This window comes from Malus domestica, chromosome 02, assembly GCF_042453785.1.
Source record: "Malus domestica chromosome 02, GDT2T_hap1".
NCBI lineage: Eukaryota > Viridiplantae > Streptophyta > Magnoliopsida > Rosales > Rosaceae > Malus > Malus domestica.
The window spans coordinates 19461365-19473265 of record NC_091662.1 but is presented as its reverse complement, the minus strand read 5'-3'; the positions used below and the strand labels follow the sequence as shown (position 1 = coordinate 19473265).

Sequence of the window (11901 nt, the reverse complement as noted above, 5' to 3'; positions counted from 1 at the left end):
GATGTCCGCTCGCTAGCAGATCGACGGCCACGATCAGCCATAGGGAACTCAGGACTGCTATTTCAACTCTCATGGGTAGTTATCCTTTTCTTATTGTCTTATTTTGACAATAAGATCATTGAATAAGATAATAAACCAACGTTGATGTTCTGCTTGCATTTTTTTCTCTTGATTTCACTTTCATAGATGTAACCTAAGATAGCAACGTTTCCTCCCGTTACACATATAGATAATGTTTTTCCTTCGCCGAACAACTCAATATATTATGTTGTCAGACTGTTAATTTTAGCTGAAATTTAAACGATAATCCACTTGATAGACATCTTATACGGTTGACACTTTTGGATTTCCCTATATATAGACTGTCTTTGCCTCTTTAACCAACCAGGAAAGATGAGTATTCTCTATTTCATATTCACCTTCATATTATTTTCAGTACTATTTGTCATCCTCACCTTCTGTTTTCTGCTACTTAAAATCTTCACAGGAAAATCCATTAGAAACCCAATTTACCCGCCAGTAAAAGGCACCGTCTTCGACCAGCTCTTCTACTTCAACAGGCTCTATGACTACCAGACCGAAGTTGCCAAAGAGCAGCCAACTTTTCGGCTGCTTACTCCAGACCAAAGTGAAGTATACACCACTGACATGCGAAACATCGAGCATGTTTTGAAAACCAACTTCGCCAAGTATTCCAAAGGGAAGTACAACCAAGATATTGTGTCTGATGTTTTTGGCCAAGGGATATTTGTTGTTGATGGAGAAAAGTGGAAGCAGCAGAGGAAGCTTGCGAGCCTTGAGTTTTCGACCAGAGTTCTTAGAGATTTTAGCTGTTCTGTGTTTAGAAGAAATTCTGCCAAACTGGTTAGAGTTGTTTCTGAGATTTTGGGTTCCAATCAAAGTTTTGATATGCAAGTGAGTAATCTGAAACCAATAAATCATTTTAGTAGCTACTTAATGATAGGGCTGACCAGGTTCCAATCCTCCTCCCTATAGTTTAGATTACATTAGAATATCGCTTGAATAATCAGTCTGGCCAGAATTAAGCTTAATATGATTTAGGTTTTCTTGCAAATGATTCATTTTGCAGGATATTCTTATGAGGTGCACTTTAGACTCCATAATCAAAGTAGGGTTTGGAATAGACCTGAATTGCTTGGAGGGTTCAAGCAAGGAAGGGACTGCATTTATGAAGGCCTTTGATGATTCGACCGCCCTGTCCTATTGGCGCTTTGTCGATCCATTCTGGAAATTGAAGCGAGTTCTAAATATTGGTTCTGAAGCAGCTCTTAGAAAGAATGTCCGAATCATGGATGATTTTGTACACCAACTTATCAAGAGTAAGAGGACGTTGGTTACAGGGAAAACTGATGCTGTAAGTAACTTGACATCTTTCATTTTCTTTGCACTGCAATCTTTCTCATTAAAGATTCAAATTTGTTAATGGAAATCTTGAATTATATTTTATTTATGAAGAATGACAGGGAGGACATACTATCGAGGTTTCTGTTGGAGAGCGAGAAGGATCCCGAGAAAATGAATGACACATATCTGAGGGATATAATTCTGAACTTTATGATTGCTGGCAAAGATACAAGTGCAAATACACTCTCATGGTTCTTGTACATGCTTACGAAGAACCCTCTAATACAAGAAAAAGTTGCACACGAAGTGAGGGATGTTGTCGGTATTACTATTCAGGTCAACGAAGCTAACATTGATGAACTTGTAGAAAACATAACTGATGCAAATCTTGATAAAATGCATTATCTTCATGCAACGATAACAGAGACCTTGAGGCTATACCCTGCAGTTCCTGTGGTACGTATATTCAAATAACTTAGTATTAATCATTTTCCAATGAGTTAGTGAAGTTTAAGCATTTTTCTGGGATGGAAGTTTGATATGTAGTTTGATGTCTTTGTGTTTGGCTTCCTCGAAGGACGGGAGATGTGCAGAGGTAGATGACATTCTTCCTGATGGCTTTAGATTGAGAAAAGGAGATGGAGTATACTACATGGCCTATGCCATGGGAAGAATGCCTTATATTTGGGGAGAAGATGCTGATGATTTCCGACCTGAAAGATGGCTCAAAAATGGAATTTTCCAGCCTGAATCACCATTCAAATTTGTCGCATTTCATGTTAGTATCATGTGAAAGAATAAAAATGCTAATTGCTTAGTCTATCTAAACTGTCAGTAATGGTTTCAATTAACCGTGCTAATTGCAGGCAGGACCTCGAATCTGTCTAGGGAAAGACTTTGCATACCGGCAGATGAAGATAGTATCAACCGCTCTTCTTTTCTTCTTCCGCTTCAAATTGGCTGACGAAACAAAAAATGTAACCTATAGGACCATGTTCACCCTACACATGGATGGAGGTCTCCCTCTTCGCGCAACTCCGAGGACAGCTTGATATCTTTCTAGCGTATCAAGTAGAATAATGTTCAGTAGTTTGCTAAACTTTGTATCTGTAAAATTCTGCATGACTACTGAAATGCGCTTAAGATTTATAAATGTAGTGTGGTTCTACTTGTATTGGTATGTTTTTAGAATAATATTGTAACCTGCGGTATAATATACTCACCGTATAAATAGGATTTGGATTTACTTCCTATTAGGATTCTTATTATAACCTAAGTCCTATGCACTATAAATAGGATCTTAGGGTTAGTGTATTTTGTGTGGCTCATTCGTGTGGCAATTTGGTGAGAGCCAATTTGTGAGTTTGTGAGTTCGAGAGCAATTTGGGAGAATCTTCTCCGTTAGTTTTGGGTTCTCTACTTGTTTGGTTTAGGGTTTGTAATTTGTGGGATTTGGGTTGCGAGAGTTTAAACACTCTTTTGTAATCTCCATTTGTTTAGTGAAATTCCTCGCCGTGCTTTGCTCGTGGACATAGGCTTTACGCCGAACCATGTAAATCTCTTGTGGTAATTTGAGATTGTTTGTTTTAGCTTTCACCTATGACGTTGATATTGGTACTTTGTTAGAATTCGCTTCCGTTTACGCATAAAAGTACAACAACACACACCTTTAAGATTGTTGGCCAGAAATAACCATGACGTCAAATAAGCTGTCTCATCATTCGGCTTAACCGATGAGCACCGCAGATCCCTTTATGTATTTATCTCATTACTCGGGCAGCCTCGGTATATCCAAGAAAAAGTAACAAAAGGTCACCTTCGCCTTTTCTGAGAGCTCGTTTTGGTACACGGTGCATTTCGTGGCATGATGCTTGACATTTTGGTTCATGTTTGGCCCCTGGATTGTTGAGATACTACATTATTGGTCGTCTTCAGTATGATGGTATCACTTCGATGGCGCAGATGTCCTTTGGCACCTTTCGATCTGCCAAAGGTGGCAATGACATCACCCTAGTTCTAATCAAGCTGTCTTTATGGTGGGTTTGTTGATTAACCAGAGCCTAGAATAACTATTTTTCGACCATTATAACCCAGCTCATCTCGCCATTAGAGAGTTGTGGGTCAGAGGTGATTTGGGTGAGTTCATTGGCATCACCATTCTTAGTTTAGGAAATGTGCTTGAAGGTGATGACAGAGAACACACTGGCCAAATAGGTAGACCATGTGATATGGAGCTAATGTGCAACTCATGCAATGGAAAATGCCCTTAATTTGGTTAATCATAAGCTCTGAATCACCAAGTACGAGAACTCGAGTTGCCTTAAGATCATGAAGTAACCCAAGACTGATCACAAGAGCCTCATATTTGGCTTAGTAGTTGGTACATTCTAAGTTAAATTTGAAATCAAACAACCAACAAGGTGCTTTGGTGATTGAATGACGATCCCCACACCTTCCGAAGACTCAGTACTAGAGTCATTGAAATATGTAGTCCAAAATTTGTTTTGCATTTGGACCATGCCGATCTCGACTTCCTTGCCCCCAAAACCATATGGAGAGGAATGACACGCTAAGAAGCATCTAATGATTGTCATTTCACCGCCTTATGAGAAACATACTGGAGAGTAAATTTTGACAGTATTATGGTCCACTTGGTTATTTGGCCTTTAACAATAGGTCGTGTAAGCATATATATCAAATGACATATGTTTAGACAATTATTTGAGTCTCTAAAGGCAACATGTAATTGTTCGTCTTAAGGAATATCCAGTGAGGAATTTTCCTGGTCAACGAGCACACAGCTCCCCGAGAGGTTGGTGCCGGTTAATGTTGTCTGTCAGGCTTCTGCTTATTGGCGGGCTGTAAGAGAAGGACATAGTTAATTCTGAAAGGTGCCTTTGTGGGGCCTTAGATGTAGGCTTTGAGGCTCATAATCAAAATTAACTTTAAGTACCCAGGCGTGCCACTGCCATCTTTAGTATGATAGATGTAAAACCGATGTTAAGTTTTATTGTATATATATGTCCGAGAGACCAAGTTAGTTATAAAAGGTGCCTTTGTGGGGCCTTAAGTGTAGGACTTGAGGCTTCCGGTCAAAACTAACCAAATACTTGAACATATATTGGGTGGTTCATTGTTGCAGAATTATCACAACCGTTCTACTTTAATCGCCCGAGCCCGCAGAGCAGAACAAATTCAGATAGGTGCCTTTATCGGGCCTTAGGTATAGGCCTTGAGGCTTCCTATCAGAGTTAATTCTATACTCAAGCGTTCTGTAGCAATCATGATATAACAGAAGTAAAACTAGAGAATAATCCAATTACTTGCGCCCCAAGTAACTTCGGACTTCTTGTTATTAAGGACTGTCGTGGATGGGTTAAGTCTACATAGGGTTCTTTTTATGCCTTGAGACCAAGGACTTTTAATTGATCAATCTTGTCTGCCCGAATGGTTAGAACTTAGAAGTCTTTTAATCATATACTGGCTAGAAATAACTTGGATGCAGATGGAAATATACATCATATTACTAGATATATGAATGAAAGATAAAAAACAAAGGAGGTCGGGCAAGGTTTCACCTTGTCGGGTAAGGCTGATCGTCTTGCAACTTCCTCTCTTTGTGATTTACAAAGGGTTTGAATGCTAGAAAGGGAGATTGGAAGATGAGTTTATATGAGGGAATCGATACTACAACAAGATTTAAACAGGGTAGCAGAGCTTTTACAAAGGCTTTCTGGTGAATGTTGATCTTGAAAGGGATGAAGGCTTGGGGGCTGACTACAGCTTCGTGAAGGAAAATTTGGTTTAAGCAGAGTTTGTGCTTGTATTTGTTTGTTTGATTGAGTGTCCTTGTCTCTGATTTTTCTTCCTCCTTTTATAGACGATTTGGCTTGGCTACCTGTAGTATTGATTTTGCCTAAATGCATCTGAAGGACAGTAACTCATCAGCTTTTTACTTGTACTGCCATTGTAAAGTACTTTTGGGTTGATTAGCTGGCTGGTCTACACCACTTGACCTCTAGGTAGGTGAGCAGGTGGTTTGAATGATCTGCACTTGGTCGGGAAACAAGCTCATTCTTTCTTCTGGGCTTCTGCTAGGCCTTGGACTTTTCCTTCTTCTGAACCTTCTTTTAGGCTTTCTTTTGGGCTAACCCCTTTTTAACCCAAGGTTCAAGTTTTATCCCAAACAGTGCCCCCTTCAATTAATATTCAGGCTGGAATTCCAGGCGCCAATATTGATTGAATATCCGCATGCCTGTATACCTGCTTTTGGAACTTGTGTTTTCTAGACGGGATGAATGCAATCTTGCATCTCTTTCTCTTCTCATGACCTTTGAGTTATCCTTTGAGGTTCCTATAAATTCCGGCTTAAAACTTCTCCTGCCCAGCCAATATATCATCTTCAACCTTCTCTTTCATCACCCTCGGACGTTTCTGCCTTCTTAGTTTTCTTTTAAAACTGGAAAATGGGTTCCTCCGGATTCAAGTGGGGTTTCCTAAAACTCTTTTTTCGTGAGAAAAAGGATTTTCATTAAATAACTACTATCTCCAACACCTTTGGTCAGACACCCCGCTATCCCCAACACCTTTGGTCAGGCGGTTTCCTCTTGAGGGCTTGCCCTCCTGCTCGTTGTTTTGATAAGTTAGGCTTCACCATCATATCTGGTGACGATCCTTATTGAGGGTCCTCTACCAAGCTCATCTTGGTCGCACAACCCGATCACCTGATCCTGACCAGGTTTTGTCCATAAAGATACCAGAAAACTAGTCGTGACACCAACACAACGTAGAAGGAATGAAACATGGCACATTGGGACTTAATCCGGTGTAATTTTTACCAATTCGTCGAAATGAATGAAGCATCATTTTAACAACTTTTATCATTCTGTCTTCTTGAATGGTTGATGACTACACTGCATTCCAACACCCCAACACCTGCTTTATCTTTCATTTTCTTCAATATAACAATCCCTAACATCCCATAATGTAGGATAATACTTTTTTTAAGAATTTGACATTAATGGGATGTTTCTGCCAATTTCTTTTGAGGTCAACCAAGTAATATCCTCCATTGTCTAATACTTGATTAACAATAAAAAAGACCTTCCCATGTCGGGCTTCATTTCCCAAAGTGCCTAAGCTGAGCTCCTAGAGGGAGGACTGCCTTCCATACTAAATCTCTTTCCTTGAAAGACTTCAGTTTTACCTTCTTGTTATAAGCTCGGGCAACAACTCTCTTCCATTCCTGAATCTGGTTCAAGGTCTCAATTCGGGCTACATCTAAATCTTCAATCCCTTGACATATAGCTTCTATGCACTCTTCACTATGTAACCCGAATTGATTTTGAATCCTGACAGAACTTACATTGATTTCCATGGGAAGAACCGCATCTTGCCCGAATGTCAAATCATAAGGAGTTGTCCTCGTTCCTGCCCTCTTAGAGGTTCGGTATGCCCACAAAGTATTCCCTAGTTTTTCATGCCACTTTTCCGGGCTATCTGTCACCATCATTTTGATAATGTTTATCAAAATCTTGTTGCTGGCCTCTACTTGACCATTTGACTGAGGGTAGTAAGGACTGGACTGGATCATCTTTATTTTGTATTTGTTTGCAAACTCTTTAACTTCTTTTGATATAAAAGATGGCCCACGATCTGTGATTATGGTTTTGGGCACCCCAAACCTGTGCAGAATCTTGGTCTCAATAAATTTCTTGACTACAGCTGAAGTTATGGTCTTTACAACTGAGGTTTCTACCCATTTGGTAAAGTAATCCATCACCACAATTATGAAAGTATACCCCTTGCTAGAAGATGGATAAATCTGCCTGATGAAGTCCATTGCCCATCCTCTAAAGGGCCAAGGTTTAACCACCGGATTTAAAGGTACTGAAGGCACATGTTGGAGGGGTCCATGCCTTTGACATTCCTCACAGCCTCGGGCATAAGACTTGCAGTCTTTTTCTACGTCAGGCCAGAAATACCTATACCTCCTAATCAACCACCTCATCTTCGTTCCAGCTTGATGTGCCCCACATATCCCTTCATGTACCTCGGCCATTACTCTCATAGATTCCTCTTGGCCTAGACATTTCAGTAGTAGCCCATCCAGAGTTTTCCTTAGCAGGTTCTCCTTCCATAAGACATACTTAGTTGTTTGCTGTCTATTCTTCTTGCTTGTGGGTGAAGAAGGATATTTCAAATGATGAATGATAGGCGATCTCCAGTCTTCCGTCTCGGTTTCTAGGACCATTACATCTAGACTGAATCCCCTTTCTAGGATAGAAGGAAGATTTCTTTTTTGAATCTTGACATCTACTCCATACTTCCTTTCCTGGATTGGTACTCCCGAGGTTATTTGCACCATCTCGTTGGCCGCCAGATTAGACTCCCTAGGAACATGATTAACTGATACTTCAGAATCCCAATAGCTCAACAATTGCGTGGTCGCCAAGTAATATCCAGCCATGGTGATATGTCTGCATTTGTATTTTCCGTTTAGCTGTTTACTACTAACTTTGAATCATCAAACACCTTTATCTCCATTGCCCCCAGCTCTATCAAGATTTCCAAGCCAATTATTAAGGCTTCATACTCCGCTTGATTGTTGGTATTCCCTTGGTAATCTAGAAGGAACGAGTAATAGTGGTGAACCCCTTGGGGATTTATGATGACAATCCCTGCTCCAGAAGCCTTATGAGTGTAAGAACCATCAAAATGAAGCTTCTAAGGAGTAATCCAGAGACCAGTTACCCTTTTTATTTCTTGTTGGACCCACTTTTCTTTGCCCGAGATGCCTTTGCCTGGTGGGATCCAAACATTAGTTACTTCCAGGATCCCTAGTATATTGACAATCTCATCTTGAGACTCTTGGTGCTCTGCTAAGAAGTTAGCAATTGCTTGGCCTTTGACCGCCCTTTGGGGTACATATTGAAAGCTGAACTTTGATAATGCTAGAATCCACTTCCCAATCCTTCCTGTTAGCATTGGTTTTGACAACATATACTTTATCACATCTGTTTTGGCGATAATGTGCACATGACAAGGTAACATGTAATGCCTCAACTTACTAGCAGTGAAATACAGAGCTAGGCACAACTTTTCTATTAGGGAGTATCTTGTTTCTACCTCAGTCAGAATTTTACTGAGGTAGTATACTGCTTGCTCCTTTTCGCCTTCATTGTTTTGGGCTAGTAAACTACCGATTGATTTCTCTGAAGCAGAGATATATAGTTTTAAGGGTTTTCCCCTTTGAGGTGGTACCAACACTGGTGGAGAAGTCAAATAGGCTTTGATGCTGTCAAAAGCCTTTTGGTGTGGTGGTCCCTATTCGAAACTTTCTTTATCCTTCAATCTCAATAGAGGAGTCAACGGCTGAATCTTGCCCGCTAAATTGGCAATAAATCTCTTTAAGAAATTAATTTTGCCTAGCAGTCTCTGAAGTTGCATCTTGTTGGTGGGCGGAAGTGACTCCATTATTGCCCGAGACTTGTTCTTGTCCACTTATACACCTCTTTGATGAACCAGGAATCCCAATAAGTTACCCGCTCTTACTCTAAACGCGCACTTCTTTGGATTCATCTTGAGTTTATGGATCCTCATCCTTGTCAATGCTTGCCTGAGGTCTATCAGATGCTGCTCTTCTGTTTTGGATTTCACCACGATGTCATCGATGTACACCTCCATGTTATGGCCAATCAAATCATGAAAAATAGCATTCATCGCCCTTTGGTAGGTTGCACCAGCATTCTTGAGCCCGAACGGCATGACTAGATATTCATATGCCCCCACATGATCGGGACACCTAAAAGCTGTTTTATGTATATCTTCCTGGGCCATCTTTATCTGATTATACTCGACATTTCCATCCATAAAAGACAAGACTTTATATTTTGCTACTGCATCTATGGACAGATCAGCCATGGGCATGAGATATTCATCTTTTGGTGTGGCGCCATTAATATTTCTGTAATCAACGCAATATCGTATTGCTTTTGTTATGGCTTTTAAAATGGGTACAATGTTGGCCAACCACTCTACATATTTGGCAGGTCTAATAAATCCAGCTTTCACTAGTTTTTCAATTTCTTCTTTGACCTTTTCTTCTATTTCCTTTGACATCCTTCGTGGTGCTTGCTTAATAGGTTTATATCCCTCCTTGATGGGCATTTTGTGTTCCACCAAGGTTGAATCTAAACTTGGCATCTCAGTATAATGCCAAGCAAAACAATCTTTAAATTCTTGTAGAAGATAAACAATCTTTGCCCGAGCATTAATTTCTAATAAGCCACTGATTTGTATAGGTCTTGGATCTTCTTCTGTCCCTAGATCAATAACTTCCAAAGGATCCTGAACTTCTGGTGGTGGCTTGTCAGGTTTTGTACAAAAAAATTCAACTAACTTCGGGCTCTCGGGCAAGTCATCTGGTCCATCCAAGTCATTTATGCACTCGGCCATTCATATAGCCACCTCTAATTCCTCTCCGTAAAGTTCTTCCCTTCTTTTATCCTGGTCGGTTAAAGTTCCTAGCTGCCATTCCTGCTCCTCTTTTCCTAATAGTTCTATTTCTTGTTTTTTCTCTCTCTCATACACCAACAGTCTTTCAATCAGGGATTTGACTGCCGTTACCTGATCCTTTCTCTTTTCTTCTGTCATTGATGGTATTGAGGTGTTGGGACGATACAGGGTCTATCCCATTCTTCTCTAGTGAGGTACATTCCTTGTTCTAAGAGCTTTTGGGCTGTCACCTTGGTAGGGCGACTGTTCTTATCTGCTCCTGAACATTGCAGAATTCCTACATTGGGATCGTAGAAATTTTCTTCCGCTACATTGGCTGTAGGAAGAAATGGCCATGATTCGGCCTCCACCATCTCTCAAAAGCCTGGTTCCCCCATTCCTGCTTCATGGTAAACGACAACTTGTTGATGTACAGTAGAGGGTATGGCAAGACTTTGGTGGATCCAATCCCTTCCGAGTAATGCTCCATAGGTGGAAGTACAATCCACCACACAGAATGCCAGCATGATTTGTTTGGATCCCAAGTCCATTTATAAAGGCAATATCCCATGAGTTTTGGTGATAGCACCCGAGAAGCTCGAAACTGTGAGATCTGTAGGAATGAGATATTCTACACCTCTCCCTATCTTCTTCATTTGCTTAGCGGGCAATACGTTAACAACTGCTCCACCATTAATCAAAACTCTTTTGAAGAGCACCCCCTTCAAATGAGCTGTAACATATATTGGCTTAAGATGGTTGGCTAGCAACATGTTTGGGTGACTGAACACCATTTTATCGGTATAGATTCTTAACGGACCGTTCTTGAATGTCTTGGATGATTCAGCTTTTCCCAATTCTTCTTTTCCAACTACTTCAACGCTGACATGGGCCATTATTGGCTCTGCTGTCAAATAGTCATCTTCCATAGTAGCGGGTTGATCAGGTTCAGCACCAAACATGGCGGATAACACATACGTCATGTTGAAATGAAAGGTACTAGGCTCTGGAAAGTCTTCTTTCTTGCTCTCGATCTGTTCCATAAACTCATCTAACCAGGCCATCGCATCTTCTGGGAGTAATGGTTCTGGTGCCCCCTTCTGTTGATTTATGCCCGAATTTGGTATCTGCTTGGGAACTTCGCCGAAAGGATTCAATGATATAGAAGGGAGCTTCATCTTAGGCGAAACAGTTCCAAAACAAATTGGCTTTGTCTTCCATCCAGGAGTTGCCATCATTATCATATATTCTTGAGCTTTCCTCTATATCCTGTACTCCCAGGGTGTAGGCTTTGTGGTACATGGTTTCCTTCACCCTCTGTTTTGCTATTAGCCTTCTGTACCTCTTTTTTACTCTTTCAGTTAAACTGACTACTTCCCCCAGATGATGTTTTTTCAAACTTCTGATTCTTGGAGGCTTCAGATGTCGTGGGAGTCTTTAAAGAATTCATGTAGGCTTTATGCTGCCTCTGGACCCTTCTGATCATAGAGGCTCCCATTTTTTTGGTGGGTTGTCCATTTTTCCCGACCACGTACCATTTTCGCCCGAGATGGGCAGGGTTATCCTTTTTGACAGGATTTGTTATCTTATCATTCCTTTTATCTTCTCTCCCTACATGGCCATATTGAGGATGCCTTATTTCCCTTTCTTTTATACCTTTAGCCTCCTTGTTTTCCGCCTCCTCAGAAGCTTCGTGATTTCGAAACACTTCTGATAAAGCTCTAGGTTGGGAATCCCCTCATAACCGCTGAAAAACACTTCGGGAAGTCTCTATTCCTGCTGTCATCCTAGCTTTTTCACAGGCCTATTTTCTTTCTTCTTCCTCTTTCCTCATGATTAGTTCATGATCAATGAGGACTCCTGCTGGCGATACTTCGAGCTCACACTCACATTGGCATCTACTGCACATAACCATCAATTTGATTATGGCTACTTTTGGATGTTCGGGCAATTTGATCACCCATTTTGTGGATTTGTCAGCTGGTCTTCCTTCTTTTGTCTCCTTTGCAACCTTTCCTTTCCCCTTCTCAGCCCATGCTA

At 40.8% G+C, this 11901-nt stretch overlaps 1 protein-coding gene across 1 annotated transcript; it reads left to right on the top strand.

Moving 5' to 3' along the window:
• The first annotated feature begins 289 nt into the window (after window positions 1–289).
• LOC103405811 (cytochrome P450 704C1) lies at window positions 290–2961 on the top strand. The gene is made up of 5 exons (XM_008344821.4): window positions 290–915; window positions 1091–1375; window positions 1477–1821; window positions 1943–2143; window positions 2232–2961. The coding sequence occupies exons 1-5, from the start codon at window positions 394–396 to the stop codon at window positions 2415–2417; spliced, it is 1539 nt and encodes a 512-aa protein (XP_008343043.1). The 5' UTR covers window positions 290–393; the 3' UTR covers window positions 2418–2961.
• Window positions 2962–11901: the final 8940 nt, after the last annotated feature.